Here is a 23,759-nt window from a genome sequence, read left to right as displayed (position 1 = left end):
ACAAAGAGCATTGGATTCATACGCTAGTGACAATGTGTTATTTCACTTACCAGTGTGCTCAACTCGCGAAACGGAACATGTATACATACACACATGCATATATATATATATATATATATATATATATATATATATATATATATATATATATATATATATATGTGTGTGTGTGTGTGTGTTTGCGCTTGCGCACGTGTGTGTATGTATAAATATACGAGAGGGAAGGAAAGAAAGTATAAAGAGAGAGAGAGAGGGAGAGAGAGAGGGAGAGAGAGAGAGAGAGAGAGAGTGAGAGGGAAGGTTGTTGGTAAATGAAGATGGTTGATTGAGGTTGGTATGTTCTACATCTCATCGTCCGTCGTCTCCATCAAAAGGAATATGTCATCGTTTCTCGAATGGACATGCTGAAAAAAATACAAAAGAAAAAGATTAAAAAAAGATTTATTTAATAAAAAAGAAGACGTAAAAAATCGAGAAAAAGAAATAAAGAAGAAGAAAAGAGGGAGAGAGAAAGTTAAAGGCAGAAAAAAAAAAAGAATGAATGACAGCAAACGTTAATTTATTATGAACTGTTGAAAAAATATGCGCATTCATTCTTTTTGCAGACGGTTATCCTCATCTTCATAGTTGTTATTGTTTCACCACGTTTCGCCCAAATCATCCTCTGGCCTTCTTCAGTAGATAGAGGCTTTAAATCTCTACAGTTCCTGGTTAGCATTGTTTGAAAATAGTGGTTTCAAGCCTACCCAAAGCAAGCCAGTGGATGAGTTGGCTCAAAACGTGGTGAGGGAACAACTATGGAAGGCAGTTAAAGTTTTTTTCACAATTTTATCCAGACGGACAGAAACAGAAGCAAATTAGGTTCAGTAGTTCAGGTCTGGTAAGATTAATAACCAAATCCTTCATATGCTAATCTGTTTTGCCACCAAATTAGATTAAGCCTCATGCGTATTTCTAATCAGTGATGGTGCTAAAAGGGCCAGTCAACACAGGTCAATATTTAGAGTTAGTTTACTGACAGTTTTAGTAGAGACAACGAGTTTCGCGACAGTTAGGGAGAGTTTAAGAACAGTGTTGGGTTTGCAACGGTTGAGTTTTCAGTTGATGAGAGTTTCCAGATCTCATATATGTATTTATTGTATAGTTCTTCATATCTTCAAATATTTATTTATAGTGTTTGGTCTGGTTATTTTATAGATGAAAATTGTTGCTTTGGATTTTGACTTTGTAGAACTTGATTAAGTTTTGCAGAGAGAAAGGGGAAATAACATGAATGTTTGGTGCATTTTATCACGAATCCGATATCTTCAAACAACCTGATCTGGCAGCACCCGTGGCTAAGAAACATACAGCTAAAACCACAAAGCAAAACAGTCCTAGATATTCATTTGACGCCGTGGTATATTAATAAATAAACTAAAGATACGAGCTTGTATAAACAACTATTTTTCTCTTTCTATATAGTATTTATTTCGCGCGGAAAATAATCAATCACTTCTACAGAGAAGAAAAAAAAAGGAGAAAAACCCTAAAAAAAAACGAAACGTTATTTATCCTAGACGAGTTGAGCCCACTTCCTACAAAGGAGGAAGTTTCTAGAGAATAACGCTCTTCAGTCTCCACTATATAACAATCAACGGAGATGAGGACGTTAGTTTTTTTTTCAGTTTTTGCAGAGAAATGTTGACGTTCTTTTACATACAGCGTCTGGATTTCCCAAATAGTCACCCATCTGGTAATGACTAAGCTCAACGTTGCTTAATTTTGGATATCTAACGAGAATCGGCGTTTCAACGCGATTTATTCCGCATATATATTGATAAAGTTTATGCTGCTGCTGATGATGATGATGCCGACGATGGTGATCTTGTTGCTGTTGTTGGTGTTGCTGCTGTTAATAATCATGTCGACTGTGATGATCTTGATAATGCTGTTCTTGTTGTTGCTACTGTTGTTGATGATGATGATGCCGACGATGATGATCTTCATGTTGCTGTTGGCGAAGCAAAGAGAAGACAACCTGTTCTCTTTCATTCAAAAATTGCTGTTCATTGTATTTTTCATCTATGATTGGATCCTGTGTGCCTCCTTGCAATCTCTTATGAGCTGTGGCATGTTGGATGACTGGCCATAGCAAACTAATGCCACCGCTTCCACGTTATAACGATAATGGGCGAAAAGAGCAGATAAATGAATGTCATACAATGGCCACTTTTCAATCCATGCCAAAATGGAAACACACACCATAGTAACAATCAACACCATAGTAACGCAATCAACAACAACAACAACAACAACAACAACAACAACAATATTAACGCAATCAACAACAACAACAACAACATTAACGCAATCAACAACAACAACAACAACAACAACAACAACAACAACAACAACAACAACAACAACAGCGCAATCAACAACAACAACAATAACACAATCAACAATAACAACGCAATCAACAGCAACAACAACAAAAACAATAACAATCAAGAATAGTAACAACAACGCAATCTACAACAACAACAATAACACAATCAACAATAACAACATCAACGCAATCAACAGCAACGACAACAATAACACAATCATCAATTACAACAACAGTGCGATCAACAGTAATAACACAATGAACAATAACAACAACAATCATCTCTTCCTCAACACGACAGGTTGTTGGTAATGTATATATCATCGTGAATTTTAGTCCTTGATAGGTCCACCTCAAGCAGATTGGTTTGACACCCAACGGTATCACGGTCGCACTTTGGCTAAAGGAGTTATAGCAAAATTTAAAGGCGTTCACATCGGAATCCGGCGATTTCTGATCATTGTAGCCAGTGCATCTGTGAACAATATATGGCCAGCAAGAACGTCTGTCACTTATCGCAATGCAGAATGGAGATAACAATGTTGCCTTAGCCAATGTGATACCGTCACTTAATGCCTCCGTTCACGATTGGGAGCAACTGCTGGTATTTGTTGACTTTGGTGTTAAAGGTTAGTCCGAAATGCCTTCAGAAACATGAATTACTCCGAACCTACGAGAAGGATCTCGATCAAATGCAGACTGTATCGGCATCTCATGTTCAACGCAACAACAACAAAAGAAAAAGAAGACGAGGAGGCGAAAAAGACGAAGAATAAGAAAGCAACAAAACGAATAACTCATCGCAATCTTCAAGATTGAATTCTACTTTATTTTCAGAATTAATTAAGAATGGAACAGAAAACAAGAAGAACCAAAAACTTATTTGCTCATCAATCGATAAAATGAAATTGATAAAAGTAAACATTTTGAAATAAATTCAAGTATCTAGTGATTGCCGCTATATATATATATATATATATATATATATATATATATATATATATATATATATATATATATATATATATATATATATATATATATATAGCGGCAATCACTAGATACTTGAATTTATATATATATATATATATATATATATATATATATATATATATATATATATATATATATATATATATATATATATAAGACCGATGGGAAAAACAGTTGTTTTGAAAACTATTCAACAAAGACATTCGTTCATCGGAACAAAATCGCTCACATCTTTTTCTGATTTATTCCTGTGTTGAATCGGTTTTCCTTTATGACTTACATGCACGCTACAATTTGCACCACACACACACACACACACACACACACACACACACACACACATATATATATGTATGTATGTAGATTATAATATTATATATATATATATATATATATATATATATAAAATACACACATATGTATGCAATATACACAAATATATATATATGCAATATACACAAATATATATATGCAATACACACACACACACACACACACACACACACACACACACACACACACACACACACACACACACACACACACACACACATATATATGTATGTATGTATATACAAATATTCACACTGATAAATGTAATTTATAAATAAATCTTGTTTGTTTATTAAGAAACAAGAGGTATAAAAATTACTACAAAAAGTTTAAAAATGTTTTTATGCAAAGTCGATTCTTTCATGAAAATGATTACTTTTGTTAAATTGATATATATATATATATATATATATATATATATATATAAAAGCGAAAATGTATGTATGTATGTATGCGTGCATGTATGTATGTATGTATGTGTGTTCGCTTTTTCTGTATGTCTACAAAAGGCTTCTTTCAGAGAAGCGGTCGCTCGCTTCACAACTTTTAAAAACTTTTTATATCACACATAAATCGTAATATCTCACAGTTAACAACGAAGCTTGCCTGTCTATTTAATTTGCTTGATTTCGGGAAGATAAATATTCAACATTTGTCGCTCGCCGCATGTTGGTTAGTCTTTTTCCTATAACATCTTGGGAAAAAAAAAAAAAAAAAAAAAAAAAAATCCCGCAGTCAAACTTGACCTCATTAACTCTTTAAAACGGGCACCTGCCAAATCCAAGTAATTAAATAAATTCAAACGTGTTTCCGTTAGCATCTCGCGGTGGGGCAATGGTTAACGTCGTACGCTTTTTTTTCATACTTTAATTTACAACTTTGCCTCAACGGTTCGGGTTCGATCCTCATACTTACTTTTTTACCCCCCCCCCCACCTCAAAACACACGGGCAACGTCGGGTACCCCTCGCTAGTATATATATATATAAAAGAAAGAGCATTAAAACTGCAAGTTGAACTTTACAATCCAAATTTATTCTCGGACTGAATACTCCAAAAATACAATTTCCAAAGTCCTTATTGCGCGGACATTTTCTAATTAAGCCGACGATGAAAGATGACATGCTGTTTTTCACTTAATGCCATAGCTAGCAAATTATAGCATTGCTACAAGTATAATTTGCTGATTTCTTACGGTCCTCTGATGAGAAATATAGAAAGAATAACATTCTTTAAAACTCCACGGAATACGGACTTTGTACATTGTGTTTTGAAGTATTCAATCGAACAATAAATTTTGATTGTAAAGTTCAACTTACAGTTTTTAATTTTCTTTCTCTTATAATAAGCTCTACTCTCTATTACGTATTGAGCGTTTTTAAATCGGTTGGAATTAAATTATCTATATATAAATATTGGTATTTTTATTAGTTGAAGTTTACCTTTGCGTATATCAGAGAAACACTACATCGTTTTGATTTCATTACTTTATATATATATATATATATATATATATATATATATATATATATATATATATATATATATATATATAGCGATACGCTTTGTGTAAAACTATTGAGCTTAGGTATTTGGACAGTGTGAGATAAAATGGAAAAGGAAACATCTAAAACTCTAGGGTACATCTCAATGTTTCACGTAACATTACAATGGCTTTATCAAGAGTTGTCTAAAAAACAAAAAACAAAACAATCGCGCAAATCTATGAGACATTTTCGTCTTTTGATACTTTTTTTAGGTATGTTATTTTTATTCAGATACATTTATACTAGTCAAGTATACGTCTACTGCAATCAATCCGCCAGAGGATGTGCCAGTGTGATTTCTTCTTGTTGTAATCCATCGGGTTGAGGTATTTGTTCTGAATAGTCCTAGGAGGTCTACTTTAATGGACTTTATCTTCTCTCTTAGAAAGTGTATGTTTATTGCGATTCACCTGAGGCGAACTTACCCGGAAAATGTTGATGTGTACGTTCAATTTACTTCAGAGCTCTTAGCCTCTGAAGTAAATAACACATTAATTTCTACGTTTACTTAACTTTATAACTATTACGAAGGAAAATATGCGCGAATCATTCACATTATGTTAAAAATAAGTAGGTTCGAAAAAACTTTTTTAAAGATCGTGTCAAGCAAGCCTGATGGTTATCGTACTTGACTTACTGTCTTTAGATTTTGTTTCGACTTCAGCTCGAGTATTTTTTATTTACAAGATGTGAACAGTTTAGAAAAACATAATATTCGCACGCACAAGAGTTTCATTCCGTTTTTTTTTTTACTTCATTATTTTTAAAGGAATTTAACATTACGTTTAATACCGGGCAACGCCAGATACATCCTCTAGCAATGAATAAGAAAAACAACAGCGTAAAATAATTTTTGATATCTAATTTTAATTTTTCTCGTATTCGCTTCTGGCCGCGACCTGTAACGTTTACCGGTTAAAATTAGCTAAGGTTACAATTATATACTCGCACGATGTTAGATGATAACACTATCCGCTTATCCATCTTTGGCCTTATTTAACATAGCACACATCACAGAGTCTAATGACATCTCAGCCAGACTTCTAACATGTGTACGCTATAATATATGGACTTCTGTAGTTCGTGAGAGTGTTAAGAACATTTTGCCGTTGAGGAATAAATATGTTTCAATTAACTCGCCCTGTGGAAACCATTTCCAATTTCCGATACATTAACGCTTATTTAATTAGAAAAATATCCGACACAAAAATGGAAGGTGCGAAATGATTTTAAATTGGAAACGCTCAGTGAATTTTAAGATATCATGATTAAATTCTTGGATGAATACCCGTACAAACACATATGCGCAAAGAAAGTGATGTATATACCATACACGCCTTTTGGTTCTTTAATTTGACGGAGGCGCATGAGAAACTGTTCGTCTAAGCACTTAAAAACAAAATGGTCATTTTTGTCCGCTTAGAGTTTGGCAGAATTTTTTTAATTCTACTACTTCGAAGACGCGAGAATAATAAAAAAAATGAAATAAATTAAAAATATTTAAAAACGAACAAAAACAAAAAAAATTCCAATTATTAAAAATAAAACCTATTTTCAAAAAATAAAAAAAAAGAAAGAAAACATTTGAATTATCGAAAATTATTTCATTATAAACCTCTTGATTACATTAAAGATATGTGTGGCTCTTGATAACATTAAAATATATGTGTACCTCTTGATAACATTAAAAAATATGTGTACCTCTTGATAACATTAAAAAATATGTGTACCTCTTGATAACATAAAAAATATGTGTACCTCTCGATAACATTAAAAGATATGTGTGCCTTTTTATACCATTAAAGATGTGTACTACTTGATAATATTAAAGAGATGTTTGCGTTTTGATAACATTAAACATTATGTGTGTCTTTTGATAATATTAAAAGATACGCGTGTCTCCTAATAACATTAAAATACACGCGTGCCTCTTAATAACATTAATGGTATGCGTGTCTTTTGATAACATTAAAAGATCGTTAAAAGATATGTGTATCTCTTGATAACATTAAATGATATTTGTACCTCTTGATAACATTAAAGGTATGTGTACTCCTTGATAACATTAAATGATATTTTTACCTCTTGATAACATTAAAGGCATGTGTACTTCTTGATAACATTAAAATATATGTGTACTTCTTGATAACATTAAAATATATGTGTACCTCTTGATAATATTAAAGGTATGTGTACCTCTTGATAACATTAAAATATATGTGTACTTCTTGATAACATTAAAGGTATGTGTACTTCTTTATAACATTAAAATATATGTGTACTTCTTGATAACATTAAAAGATATGTGTACATCTTGATAATATTAAAGGTATGTGTACCTCTTGATAACATTAAAATATATGTGTACTTCTTAATAACATTAAAAGATATGTGTACATCTTGATAACATTAAAAGATATGTGTACCTCTTGATAACATTAAAAGATATGTGTACATCTTGATAACATTAAAGGTATGTGTACTTCTTGATAACATTAAAAGATATGTGTACCTCTTGATACTATTAAAGGTATGTGTACCTCTTGATAACATTAAAATATATGTGTACCTCTTGATAATATTAAAGGTATGTGTACCTCTTGATAACATTAAAAGATATGTGTACCTCTTGATAACATTAAAAGATATGAGCAGGCCTTGATAGCATAAAGATATGTGTACCTCGTGATAACATTAAAAGATATGTGTACCCCTTGATAACAACCCAAGACTGTCCACAAACTGTCCTCATCCGTTTTAAACTGTTGCAAAATTCATTGAATTTCTACCATTTTAGGAAGTACCTGATTCTGACGTAATCTTCTACCTAAATAAGCTCCACTAAACCAGCAGCATTCCTCTTAGGCGGTTTGAACCAATTTCCTCCGAAGGAGGAAGTGCCAACGGAATATTAAATTCAGAAACGGTCCCCAGTACTGAACTCCAACTGTCGTCAACGATTGCAAACCCAAGACTGTGCGCAAATCGTCCTCATTCGTTGTAAACTCATTGACCTCTATATCTCTCGTTTCTTATAGTCATCTGTCACACCTTGATTAACAATTCCATGTCAACGTCCTTTTGTGTGCGTTGGTGAACAATCTCTTCCCATAGTTCTGCTGATAAGCTTTCTTTCTCTTTTCTTTGTTACATATTTCTCTGTTTTTTCTTTTCTAGCAGTTAGGGTGACCTGCACACTGCAACGATTCTTCATGCACGTATATACACGAACTACAACCTTTCAAAAAAGTTAGACGAATATGAACACATATTTTTTCTTTTTTGCATTGTTACCTGTAGAAAGAGATCAGTCCCAACGGTTGGAATAAAAGTCTGAGGTGCCCCTCTACAGGAGCGAGTGGCGTAGGCAGCCACCACGAAGACCACAGCTCCAGCGATTCCCACTCCAATAGGCACTAGAACACTTATCAAATACTTTTTGTCCTGGAAAAGAGAAGATGTAAAAAAAAAAAGATTAATATAAAATACAATAATCGACAGTGACCGCTTTGTTAACTCTCCACATTTAATGTGGAGAGTTCACAAAGCGGAAATGGTTTTAGTGTTTCCCAACTACAGTAGAACCGCAGTATACGGCATTAAAAATTAGTAACAAAATACAGTACAGCATATAATGCACATGTATTTCATCAAATAACATTATAAATAAAACCGTAAGGCGGGGCAAATACCGTAACGAGGAGCCGAGAAAAACATCGTATTCCACATCGTAACCTGAAAAAACGTATCCTAGAGCCACAGTATCCCAGGGTTCTACTCTAATTTAAAACCAATATGGTCAAGGTTAAAGACACTCGAAGATAAAGGGTTAATTAAACAAATATATTGTCAGTTCAATGATTAAGAATATCATGAGAGGATTGAAATGATGAATGAAATAAACACAATTTGATCACTTCATGAAAAGAATTTGTTTACATTGGATTTTGTAGTATGCTAGAACATAATCCTATTGTAACGTGTTCTACAGAATTTAAGGTTTTCAAAATAAACTTTGTTTATGAAAAATCCGTGTAATGTTACGAACACGGAAGAAGAAAGAAAAGTCTTATTGATTTAAAAAAAATCTAACCTGAAGCATATGAAGTGTTTTTTACTCTTGGGGTAGGGGGCTCCTTCAGTCTTTGACGTACTATGGATACACACGAAGCGGTGCCTGCGCATGAAATTTTTGTGGCAGGAGGTGCGCAATCTCCAACCTCATCTCTGCTGAGTTGACATTGTTAAATACCAATGGCAAGTGAAGTATATGTACAGGACGACTGGAATCAAATGCCGAGATAAGCGGAGAGCACATACGTCGCCAAGAATTCCCAAATGGTCACCCATCTGATACTTACTGGGCTCAATGTTGCTTAACTTCAGTGATCTGACGAGAACCGGTGTATCAACGTATTTACTCTAAAATACATCTAACATAAAGCTGTCTTCCTTTCTCCAGCAACATTCGGATCCGCTCCTTTAGGAAACCCCTTGGCTTAATATGCTACTAGAACTGACTCCGAATCAGATATGGAAGATTTACATAAAAAAAAACTATTAGTAAGATCATTGACAAAATGCTGGGGTTATTTTACAATTCCAAAACGTACCTAACTCCTGATGTAATCTTCTACACATATAAGCCCCAGCCATCTAGCGGTATTGACCCTGGGTGGTTTGTGCACGTTTCCTCCGAAGGAGGAAGTGTCAAAGGAAATATTAAATATTCAATTCACAAGCGATCACCAATCGCGTGTATATCCCGATAAGAGGAGACGACAACGTAAGATTTTTGCAGTTCTCGCAGGGTGATGTCGACGTCTTCTTTTATACAATGCTTGGTATTCCAAAATAGTCACCTCATTGGTTCTAACCAGGTTCAACATTGCTTAACGTACATGATCTAATGAGAACCGGTGTGTCACCGTGATTGTGCCGTGTATTACCCACATAAGAGTCAACTCCAGATGGAATACTGCTGCCACAATTGATGATACGAATTCCAAGGACAGCATTCACACGCGCACAGTATACAGTGGTAATGGTCAGCGATTATGCACTCAGATGTCACCTTAACCTGGTAGAAAAAGCGGACGTGGCATCATATGACACAAAGAAAGATTTAGTGAAAGATAAATCGGTTTGTTGGAAGAACGAAAGGTGAACACCCCAAGAACACCACTTGTGTTCACATGTGTACGCTCCATATTTGTATATGGATGCATTTATGTATGTGTATATGTATGTATTCATTTATGTCTGTGTATATGTATATATGTGTTTATGCATTTATATATAGGAATACATTTATGTATGTGTATATGTATGTTTGCGTTTGTGCATATGTGTATATATGTGTTTATATATATATGTGTATATATATATGTATATATATGTATATGTATATATATGTATGTATATATATATATATATATATATATATATATATATATATATATATATATATATATATATTCAGGCTTGAAAGCAAAGATCCTTTATTGTAATGTTGACCTTGCCTTCTTTTCAATTCTAACGTTCATTTCTATATAAATGTAGTCCTATATATATATATATATATATATATATATATATATATATATATATATATATATATATGACTACATTTATATAGAAATGAACGCAGATTTGAAGACAAGGCAAGGCCAACATTACAATAAAGGATCTTTTCTTTCAAGCCTGATAATTGCTTCCGTTCTTTGTGCTGTTGTGAAACATTAATTTCAGGTGTCGCAGTCACGAGAGGAGTGGACGAAACGAGTTGGGTTTGGATTGTCTTGTTATGATTGGGAGCCGCACTCGATAACTAGGCATATTTATCAACGAACATATATCTTAATTTATTGTAACTTACGAGACATTAGTATTGAATGATTTTATCTTGACTCCACATGTGACATAGTGTAACAGAGTGCACATGGGCGCGTAAGAGAAAATATATTAGCAGCAGCAGCCGTTAAAGCACGTGGCCGATCAAAGAAAGCGATCAGACGTTTTTCTTTTTTACTAGTGTACAGCGTAAAAAAATGCACCACGTGGGAGTAACAAGTTGCGTATCGAGCAAGATGGACGTATGAATACGAGAGCGAGAAAGCGCTGGCTAGTGCCAGCATCAGGTAGTGAGGAAACAAAGACTTTTAAAAAGCACATGTGTGTGTGCGTAAAGACTTTGGAAATATAATAAAATGCGTTTTTTTTTTTGAAGAACCGCGAATAAATGTATTTTATTTGCACTTAAAAAATACCGATTCGGATTTGTATTACTTTCGTTTTTATTTGTTTGTTCCTTTGTGACGGTACCAGACGGCGTATGGGTTCGAGAGTTTTTAACTGTGACGACACAGTTAAAAAGAAACGGCCACGTTTCAAAAGTAACCACCCTGGAGTTCATTACTTGTAAGTGTAAACTGGGGTTAGGAGTGAAAGGATAAATCGATAAACACCTACATGCTAGATTTTTGCAGCATTATTTAATTTATATCCGACAGGATAGAGAGATAAAACAGAAACAAACCAAGTTACGTGTTAGTCAACGTTTCGTCTTTATCATCCAGAAGAAGTCTTACAATAAAGACGAAACGTTGATGAACATATTTGGTTGGTTCCCCCCTCTCTCTCCCTCCCTCTCTCTTTCTCTCCCTCTCTTTCAACTAGTCTTCCTGGTCAGCTGGTAGGTTATGTATTAATTCTTTGGAATGTTCCATTATCTTTTTGTTGTGATTATAGGGAGAGAAGCACCGAACGGGCAGATCCTGTGGATTATTACTGCAAACAGTAATATATTTTAAATGATGTTTCTAGAATTTTTGAGATGAGGACTGGTTATTCATATTATTATTAATCAGACTACTGTTCTCATCTTGAGTGTGATTTTCACACCGTTTCGATCGATGTAACCTTCAACCTTCTTCAGGTGTATCTTGTCGAACTCGGGAATTTGGACGGAATTTCACCCCTAACCCTTTATTTACTTCACGGGGTTAGCGTTCTCTTGTTCCATTAGCCATGACTGGATAGAGGTCCTAAGTAATTCGCAAATGTATATTTCAGTCGCCCAAGAGCATGCTACCCCCATGAAGTAAATAAAGGGTTCCACTCAAAATTCCGTCCAAATTCCCGAGTTTGACAGAAACATTCCTGAGTTCGACAAGATACACTTGAAGAAGGTCGGAGGTTATATCGACCGAAACGTTGTGAAAAATCACACTCAAGATGAGAACAGTAGTCCGATGAATCTATTTCAAATGTTTCGCTCTAATCAGAATCCTTATTTACTTACTCCCCACACAAGAGTAGAGTTAGACACAAAGTCTAGAAGGGGAGCATGTAAAGCTTTCTCATACCAGAGACGTTGTTAGCTGTTCTCTATTCTCTCATTATTTTCATGTAAGGTTTTCGACAGTGCTACAACTCCTCTTCTACAGAATCTTCATAGCAAGTACCCGCGTGACTGTTGTCGCTGCAAAGAAATTTGTATTCTTCGTTTGTGCACCTGAAATCACGAACAATTTTTCCTCAAGAACTTCCCCTCTGAATACAACATAGTCGTTTTCAAGAACAATGTAAACAAATACTTGTTGAACTTTTCTTCTTCTTCTTCTTGAATCAAGTCTTCTTGTCCTGAATTATAACATACGGCATAATCACGTTGACACCCCGGTTCCCGCTGGATCAATGAAGGTAAGCAACGTTGAGCCTGGTCAGTACTACATGGGTGGCCATTTGAAACTTTTAAGTGCTGTATGTGCTCTCCGCTTATCTCGGCATTGCTTCCAGTCGTTCTGGACTTGTCCTTGCCACTGGACTCAAACATTGCCGATTTAGGAGAGGCGTGGTTGAAGATTGCGCAACCCTTGCCTCACAATTACACGCCCAGCTGCCCCTAAAGGGTATCCTTTGTCTTTCGAGACTAACCGGAGGAATCGTGTCTTGAGTCATCCATCAACTGACGATGCCATTTTCATTCATCGTCTTCAATCCTCTTCAATTGTCAAGCTCATTATCCTCGAGTGGCTTCTTCTATAAACAGAGCTTTCTTGCAAGAACTTATCATCCGTGGAACACACTACCAAAGGAATACTTCCTTGATGACATCCACATAGTTGTCTTCAAATCCAATGTCAATCAATACTGGTTTAGCCGTCCTCTTAAGTAATGAAATCCTTCAACCGAATTACTCCTAATCCTCTCATACTATTGTTCTATATCAAATTGATAATCTCATTAACCCTTATCCTTGAGTGACCTTTGAGCTTTGATAACTAGTGAAGTATAAAAAAAAAAAAAACGAAATCGATAGAGTGCAAAGAGTTCAATGGACCGCAGTTTGCAAGGTCACATGATTTTTATCTTGCGCCAAATGAAGATTTGATTTCGGGCAAAAAAAAAAAAAAGAAAAAAAATCCCTATCAATTACATGTACTTTCACGAAAGGAAAGAGTTATCGAACTTGAAAATCATGACTTACAAAAAAGAAGAAGAGAGCATCAACAATTACCGGAAAGCTGGACCGTTTCCGGAAAGATGACATTACTTCGGTGACAGAGCTTACTTTACAAACATGAATCACGAATTTTGGTGAGGATTCTCTTCACAGCTTTTCTATTGAGTTGTAAAACTTGTGTTCACATGTGTACGCTTCATGTTTGTATATATGTATGCATGCATTTACGCATATTTATGCATTAATGTATGCGTATATGTATGTGCATATGCATATATGTGCTTGCTTATGTATACATATACATAGGAATGCATTTATGTATGTGTATATGTATGTTTGCGTTTATGCATTTATATATGTGTATATGTATATATGTGTTTATATATATATATATATATATATATATATATATATATATATATATATACACTACTAGCAGGGGTACCCGGCGTTGCTCGGGTGTTTGGAGGTGTATGCTGTGCAAAAAAAGCAAAAAAACAAAAAAAATGGTTAATTTTTTAAAACTTTGACCCCTATTATGACCCCTTAAAATTTATTGTTTCGGGCTCCAATCACTTTATTAAGTTAGATCCATGTTCAAGGAACCTATATCTAAAATTTTAAGTGTCTAGACCCAAAATTGTCGGAGGAGTTTGGTAGAGTTCTTAAAGGTCAAATCGTTGAAATTTGACCCCTTAACAGCCAAATTTCTGGCTGACACCCGTCACATCGATTTTCCCAAATCTCAGTACCCGGTATTTCAAATTTCGAGTCTATAGACTAAAATTGACAGAGTTATTGCGTAGGGAAATGTACACAGACAGACAGACAGACACGTTCACTTTTATAGATATATAGATTATATAAAAGTAGCCACTTTATGTGTGAGTTCCTTCCTCCTAAGTTCCGAAACGGCTGAGCCTATCTTTTGCAAATTTCACAGCATTCTGGCAGTTCTTAGATATGTTTTGTACAGAAATTCATCAGATAAGTATCGAGAATAAAAAAAAGTACGACCATAAAAATAATATTTCTTATAGATAAGAAAGAACAGTTTTTACCGGGAATATTTTACGTTACACCGACCAAAGGAGATAATAAAATCTCAGCAAATCATTTCTTAAAAAAAAACAACAGATTTATTATAGGGCTCTACATTGCGAGTGAAACAGTCGTATTTGCGAGTGATATTTTAAGGTGGCGACTAGAAATAATAAAACGCCTATCTTTTGGCGATTGTATTTTTTCACTGACAATCTTCAAAATCTCACTTCTGAGTGAAAAATAACTTTTCAGGTTTTTTTTTAAAAATAAAACGAAATTAAAATTATTTAAACACTAAAAGTTTAATAGAGCAATATACTCTTTTTTTTTAACGAAGGCTGTTTAAAAAATATCTGAAGAAATTAGAATTTTATACCTTCAAGTATCAACATAAAATTTGTTGTATATTTAAAAATACACTACATAAATTTATTAATTTTTTTTTTCGTTAACTCGAAAGAAATTTATATAAAATAATTAATAAAAGAAACTGTAGGTTATCTACAGTGCAATGTAGAATAAAGAGTGGTTTGGAGTAAGTTACTGCATGGAGGAATGTGAAGCTTCCTCCCGAGCGATTTCACGGGTTTCGATGAAACTAAAAGCATAGGAATGTGAAATATTCGTTGATCATTGTTCAATCTCCGGGTAGCGTCGAGTCTCGTTGCTAGTATATCATAAGAATAATGGAAATAGTATTCCGACAGGATAGAGAGATAAAACAGAAACAAACCAAGTTACGTGTTAGTCAACGTTTCGTCTTTATCATCCAGAAGAAGTCTTACAATAAAGACGAAACGTTGATGAACATATTTGGTTGGTTCCCCCCTCTCTCTCCCTCCCTCTCTCTTTCTCTCTCTCTCTCTATATATATATATATGCATATATATGTATATATATATAATTATAAAACTCCAATGACCTTGTAACGATGTATGTAACCCACTTTCCGGTTTACGACATCCGGTTGCGCATCCGCGCATGACCTGCGCACTAAAATAATAACGTTAATATTTCGAAATTATTATTTAATACGGGAAGAGTGGGGTTTAAAATAACTTAAACGTAATACAGAAATGAACGATGAAAAAAAACCACGAAATAGCAAAATTTGAATTTAAATCTAATAAGTATTATGGTATCTGTTCAGTGCACATTTACCTATAAATATAGCCAACCACTTATAATTCAGTAACCGTAAAACATTTTTTCAAAAATAATCAATTATAATAAAAAGAACGACTCATAGAAATCTATCTATATTCTTTTTTCATTTTAATATACTTTCATAGAAATGTTTCTGTTGTATCAACAAAATCCCAAAAAACAAACTATTTTCTTTACGTCACAAGTGTAACGCTCATACATGAATTCCATAACTAATATAACATACTGACCCAACGGGTCACGGGTAGTCCAGTATGCTTGTTTAACGCTAATTCAGTGAATAATTTTTTTCAGATAATTTTTAGATAGCGATTTATTTAAACTATTATAAGTGACTAAATTATAATTTTCAATCGCCATGGTTAAAACTAAGGAACACAGCGAAGACGTCAGGAAGCTTGTTGTAGCATGCCATACCAATGGGGAGGGCTATGATAAGATTTCAAAGAAGCTAAACCTTCCCAAATCCACTGTTAGAGCCATAATAAACAAGTTCAAATCGCAAGGCCACGTTATGAGTTTAGAGGGTAGAGGGAGAAAAAGGATTCTTTCCCCAAGAGATGAACGGAAAATTGTTCGACAAGTAAAACAAAACCCAAGGATCTCTGTTGGGGAGATTGTTGATGAACAGAGCACCTCTGGAGTGAATGTATCTCGACATACAGTTGGTAGAGTTTTGAAGAGAGCTGGTTTAAAAGCATGTCGTCCGAGAAAGACTCCCTTGTTGAAGCCTATGCACCTGAAAGCAAGGCTAACCTTTGCAAAACGTCATATTGATAAAGATGTTGCATTCTGGAAACGTGTTCTATGGACTGACGAAACGAAAATAGAGTTATTTGGCCATAATAAAGTGTCTTATATTTACAGAAAATCTGGCGAAGCTTTCCTGCCTAAGAACACCATACCCACAGTGAAGCACGGTGGAGGCAGTTTGATGTTTTGGGGATCCTTTGCTTCCTCTGGACCAGGGCGACTTGTTAAGGTCACAGGTAGCATAAAAAAGGAAGATTATGTTAAAATATTGGATGAAAACCTGAAAGACTCTGCTAAAGAGCTCTCACTTGGTCGTCGTTGGTGGTTCATGCAAGATAATGACCCAAAGCATTCGGCTAAACTGACTAAGAAATGGCTTGAGGACAATCATATTAATGTTTTGGAGTGGCCATCACAAAGCCCAGACCTTAATCCAATTGAAAATTTATGGAGAACATTAAAATTGAGGGTAATGCAAAGGAAGCCTAAGAATCTTATTCAATTGGAGGATTATTGTCAGGAAGAGTGGGCTAAAATTACTACTGAAGAGTGCAACAACTTGGTTGTAAACTATGAAAAGCGACTGAGGAAGGTAATCAAGGCCAAAGGCTATACAATTGATTATTAAATAAATCGTGCCAATAATTTTGAACAAGGGTTTTTTGCAATTATGTTTGTTGTTCCTTTGTTATTTATTTTTTCTTAAATCCGATTGCTGCATCGGAAAGGCCAGTTAAAAATAAATAATATACTTTGTTATTTTCTTTAATTTAATCCCTTTTTTAGAATTTATTAGACAAAATTTAACTTTTATTTTACCGTGCCAATAAATATGATCATCACTGTATATATATATATATATATATATATATATATATATATATAGCTCGCTCTGATTGTTTTGTTCTTTGGCACATCAACTCCTGGGTCATTCAGTGCTGAATTCATTTATTTTGGAAAAGCTTTTATGTTTACAACACTTTATATTTTCACATATTTATTTATAGAGATTGGTTTGGTTGAGTAGAGAAGTAGGAAGGGAAGGGAGGGAGGGGACTGTTATTTTTTGTTTTGGCCTTCGCAGAACATGACTTAATTGTGCAGAAAGGTGTTAATGTAGGTGCATTTGAGTCAGGGAACAATTTTCCGACAGCCTGATCTGGTTGCATTATATATATATATATATATATATATATATATATATATATATATATATATATATATATATATATATATAGTAATTTATAAAATATATATGGCGATTAAGCTACACTAAATATTCTGCGTTTCATACACTATAGGATTCGTCAGACCTATGTGCGAATTCTGTGGTTGTTTCTTGTTTTTATATATGTTGAGGATTTTAGTTAGCCAATCAGCTTTCTAGTATCCACCGCGCCCCTTCCTATCAGCCAATGGGCATGCATTTTATCGAATAAAGGATCTGTTTTAGAACTAGGTTAGTGGTTTAAGGTGGACGTTTTCCTCCGTTTTTTATATATATAAATATACATATGTGTACACACATACATGCACACATACATACATATATATATATACATATATGTGTGATAGTTTATGTATATTCATGTTTATTTAATTTATTTATTTGTTTTCTATTGTTTTTGTTAGTTTTAAAGCTATTTTGTATCGCTATCCTAGAGTAAGTTTTACTTTGTGAACACAGCTGTTTGCTATTTCTTGTCTACAGTTTAATAGATTTTGGGGTTCTTTAAAGTACAGGATAGCAAATTTTTCATGGAGGCATAATTTACATGGGTCGTCTAAATGTCTGCACGTGGTAGCTTGTCTTATTATTTTCCATTCGACTACCGGCGAATGTCCGCTTTCTTTGAGTTCCCAGTATTTATTCGCTAGTGTTGTTTTTATAGTGTTGTTTATATATAATAAAAAACACCGTAGTTATATATATATATATATATATATATATATATATATATATATATATATATATATATATATATATAACTACTTCATTTACTCACATAAAATTAATATACGAAAGTATAGATCTCGTACATAAAATATTTTAATAAAAACATTAAATCTAATATATATATATAAATATAAATATATATATATATATATATATATATATATATATATATATATATATATATAATTGGCTCTGTTATAATAAATACGAAATTAGCGTGAATTAAGATATATTTAAGCGTATTTTACTACGGGATGCCACCACTAATATAAAGTATAGATTTAGTGTATAGTCAAATTGTTTTCTTTTGATAATAGAGAAAGTCGATGTTAAGTAAACGCCTTCCATATAATCAGTAGATCGGAAAAGATTTCTTAGATAAAAATGTGACTTAATGAAACCGAATATGTTTTAATTAATTTGAATATTGTGTTCGACAAATTCATATTTGCTTTTCGGTTTTGATTTGAAAAACAAAATCAGAAACGGAACACAATAAGACAAGAAAATCAATAAGATGCATTAGAAAATGATAATTACAAAAATTCAATTCAAACGAATTTTTTTTAGAACATGATTTTAGGCCAGTTGATTAAATAATCAATATTTTCCTTGCTGCTTCTGAACAGGGTATATATATATATATATATATATATATATATATATATATATATATATATATATATATATATATATATATGTATGTATATATATATATATATAATTATAAGACTCAAATGATCTTGTAACGATGTATCTAACCCACTTTTCGGTTTACGACATCCGGTTGCGCCTGCGCGCATGACCTTCGCATTGAAATATTAACGTTATTATTTCGAAATTATTATTTAATATGGGAAGAGTGGGATTTAAAATAGCTTAAACGTAATACAGAAATGAACGATGTAAAAAAAAAGCAGATATATCAAAATTTGAATTTAACTATAATAAGTATTATGGTATCTGTTCAGTGTACATTTATCTATAAGTATGGCAAACCACTTATAATTCAGTAACTGTAATTTTTTTTTTCAAAAATAATCAATTATAATAAACAAAACGACTCATAGAAATCTATCTATATTCTTTTTTCATTTTAATATACTTTCATAGAAATGTTTCTGTTAAGTAAAAAAAAATATTTTCTTTACGTCACAAGTGTCACGCTCATACATGAATTCCATAACTAATATAACATACTGACCCAACGGATCACGGGTAGTCTACTATATATATATATATGTATATATATATATATATATATATATATATATTTATATATATATATATATAAAAGTGAAAGTGTCTGTCTGTCTGTCGGTGTGTGTGTGTCTCTGTGTGTGTACATTTCCCTACGCAATAACTCTGTCAATTTCAAGCCTACATACTCGAAATTTGATATACAGAGTACTGAAATTTGGGAAAATCTACTGTATCGGTTTTCGGCCAGAAATTTGGCGATTAAGGGGTCAAAGTTCAACGATTTGACCTTTGAGAACTACCAAACTCCTCCGACAATTTTGAGTCTAAACACTTGAAATTTTAGATATAGGTTTCCTGGACATGAATCTAACTTAATACATTGATTTGATCCCAAAACAATAAATGTTAAGGGGTCATAATAGGGGTAAAAGTTAAAAAAATTGACCGCTTTTTTTTTGCTCAAGATACACGTCAAATACCCGGGCAACGTCGGGCTGAAATGCTTGTATATCTATAAAAGTGAACGTGTCTGTGTGTATGTCTGTGTCTCTGTGTGTACATTTCCCTACACAATAACTCTGTCGATTTTAGTCTACAGAATTGAAATTTGATATACAGGGTACTGAAATTTGGGAAAATCGATGTGATCGGTTTTCGGACAGTAATTTTGCTGTTAAGGAGTAAAAGTTCAACGATTTGACCTTTGAGAACTCTACCAAACTCCTCCGACAATTGTGATCCAAACACTTGAAATTTTATATATACGTTCCTTGCACATGGATCTAACTTAATAACTTGATTCGAGCCCCAAATAATAAATGTTAAGGAGTCATTATAGGGGTCAAATTTAAAAAAAATTGAATTTTTTTTGTTGTTGCTCAGCATGCACCTCCAAACGCCCGGGCAACACCGGGCCAAAATGCTAGTATATATATATATATATGTGTGTGTGTGTGTGTGTGTGTGTGTGCTGATAGGACGATTCCAATATATTTTCAATTCCGATACAATTACCGATTCCGTACTAAATTCCCGATTCCGATACAATTACCGATTCCGATTCCTTATAAAATTCTAAATATTTAATTATGAAGTTATATTTTTCCGATATCTGAAAGAAAAAAACAAAAAACATGTTAAATGTGCATATGTTTTGTCAAACGTAAAAATAACTTGTGGAGAATGATCTATATAATTTAGCTTTACTGGTTGTTCAAAACAAAGTCAAATAAATAAAACATCATTAAAGGAATCGTTTTGGCATCGGAAAATATACACAAAGTTTCACGATTCCAATACCGATTCTGATCCTACCAAAAGTTTCGATTTTTCTGATTCCAGATTTCGGTTAATCCTTTCAAGGCTACTCTCTCTCTCTCTCTCTCTCTCTCTCTCATATATATATATATATATATATATATATATATATATATATATATATATATATATTACATAGGTATCACCACTTATCAAGGCCCAGAGGCCACTCACGGATAAGGGTTAAAGAGTGTACAGTAGTCAATTGGATAATATAGTAATCGTTAGTAATGGAAAATCGGTAAATTTGTTTACTTAAGTGGAGCGGCTCATCAAAAACTTGTTTACGTTGAACTTGAAGACAACCATATTGTAGTCAGCTGGAAAGCAGGAAAACGGAAGACAATTCCATACGCGTGCAGTTCTAAGAAAGAAGCTTTGTCCATGGAATCTACGTTTAAGTTTAGGCACAGATAAAGAGTGGGGAAATTATTGATGGTATTTTCTGCTAGACGGGTGTTTCTTGTGAAAGTTTGGCGAGGCGGGGAACGATAGATTGAAGCTCAGTCGGGCACATGCCATGAAAATAACTATGAATATATATACATATATATATATTTATATATATGTATATGTGTGTATATATATATATATATATATATATATATATATATATATATATAAACAAATAAACACGCATACGTATATATGTCTATATAAATAGATATTTAGCGTTTATTTTTTCTCGCTTCTGTATGGATGTAAAGTTAATCGCATTGATTAGAATATTTGGTTCTCATAGTCGAGGTTCGAATCATGCAACCTAAGTGGCTGTTATGTCCACACTGATGATTTCGTTAGGGTGAAACATATACGTATCTGGATAATGATAAAATAACGTTAATATACATATTTATATAATATTAGGCTGGGAAGGATGTTCTTGTGGACTTTTTAATTTTGATTTCAAATGATATATTTTCAAATAAGTTTTTGTTATAACATCTTTGCTTTATATATCACATTAATACGCGTTTTTCGATCGATCTAATCGTTAAAATTACAATCGTTTCAGAACTATTATGTGTTATTTTCAGAACATCGAATACAAGATGAAAAGGAGCAAATTCGTACAATGTTCTTATTTCAATTCAATCTAGGCTGAAAAGCTGTCGAAACAGCTCGCGATAACAAGGAAGCGTTTGGCGAGGAATAACTACTGAACCACAGCACAATGGTGGTTTAAAATTTTTTGTGGCAGTGACACGAGTTTTGAAGATGATGAGCGTAGTGGTCGGCTATCGGATGTTGACAACGATCAATTAAGAGCATTAGTTGAAGCCAATCCACGCACAACTGTTCGAGAACTTGATTCTGAATTAGACGTAACGTATTCACGAATTCCAACCATTTGAGAGCGATTCAAAAGACAACCCCCCCCCAAAAAAACTTGATAAATGGGTGTCTCACGAATTAAACGACAACTAAAAGAAACACTGTTATGAAGTGTTATCTCCCCTTTTTTACTCAACAAAATCAACCGTTTCATGACCAGGTTTTGGCTTGCGATGAAAAGTAGGTATTTTACGACAACCGGCGGCGCCCAGTTCAGTCATTCGACGTCGACGAAGTTCCACGACACTTCCCAAAGGCAGAGTTGCATCAAAAGAAGTTCATGCTGACTGTTTCGTGGTCTGCGATCGGTCTCATCCATTTCAGTTTTTTTTAAGGCAGGCGAAACTATTGCGGCAGAAAAGTACAGTCAACAAATGGATGAAATACATCAGAAACTTTGACAACAACACCCAGCATTAGCTAACAGAAAAGGCCCAATTCTCCTCCATGACAATGCCCGACAGCACGTTACTAAACCGAACCTGCAGAAATTAAACGAATTGGGCTACGATACTCTACCTCCTCTACCAAACTCTAATACGTCTCACCTACCAACTACCACTTTTTCAAGCATCTCCACAACTTTATGCGTGAGATATGCTCCAAAAACCGAAGCGATATCAATAATGCCGTAATTAATTTCATTGCCACCAACGGAACGGAAGATTATTTTACGTTACTGGCATACATATACTGGTTTGCCGTTGGTAAAGTGTGTTAATTCTGATGGTGCTAATTTCGATCAATAAATCTTTGTGTGAGGCGAGATATGTTTATCTGAATTTAAAAGTTAAAAACCGTATGGACTTTCTTGTCAACCTGATATATATATATATATATATATATATATATATATATATATATATATATATATATATATATATACAGTATAACTCCTATAATTTGAACATCCGCTTCGTTCAAATTAGAGGATGCTGTTCAAGTTTTTTAATAAAAAAATGTGCTGCAGTTAATTTTAATTTTCTAAGAATTAAGAAATATTAAATGAAATTCATTGCTATATGATACTTCAAGTATATATTAAGTTGAGTTTTCGATATATTGCAAGTAAGAATTGTTAAATATTATTACCAGGAACAAAAACATTGAAAATAAATTAAATCTACTCTTACTTGTTAGGTATTTATTACCTAAATTATCATCTACAGAAATCATACATTTATGTAAAATACAGTTTTTTTAAAAAAAATTATTCATTGAATGAGTCTCATTGTAGTTTCTATTTTCATTGATTGAGCTCTCGGGCTCTGCC

The 23,759-nt window shown here is 33.4% G+C and overlaps 1 protein-coding gene across 2 annotated transcripts in view; it reads right to left on the bottom strand.

Annotated features, from left to right (window-relative positions):
• Window positions 1-214: 214 nt before the first annotated feature.
• Window positions 215-23,759, bottom strand: part of LOC145256444 (uncharacterized) — a 644,056-nt gene continuing 620,511 nt past the window's right edge. For both annotated transcript variants that reach the window (XM_080115352.1, XM_080115353.1), the window contains 2 exons: window positions 8,538-8,687; window positions 215-404 (listed from right to left, as the gene is read on the bottom strand). In XM_080115352.1, coding sequence (XP_079971478.1) covers window positions 342-404; window positions 8,538-8,687 — 213 coding nt within the window. In that variant the 3' untranslated portion in view covers window positions 215-341. The remainder of the gene's footprint in view (window positions 405-8,537; window positions 8,688-23,759) is intronic.

Source organism: Euprymna scolopes, chromosome 32 (assembly GCF_053919585.1).
Source record: "Euprymna scolopes isolate OS-2025 chromosome 32, ASM5391958v1, whole genome shotgun sequence".
Lineage (NCBI taxonomy): Eukaryota > Metazoa > Mollusca > Cephalopoda > Sepiida > Sepiolidae > Euprymna > Euprymna scolopes.
This window is presented reverse-complemented; position numbering and strand designations above follow the sequence as displayed.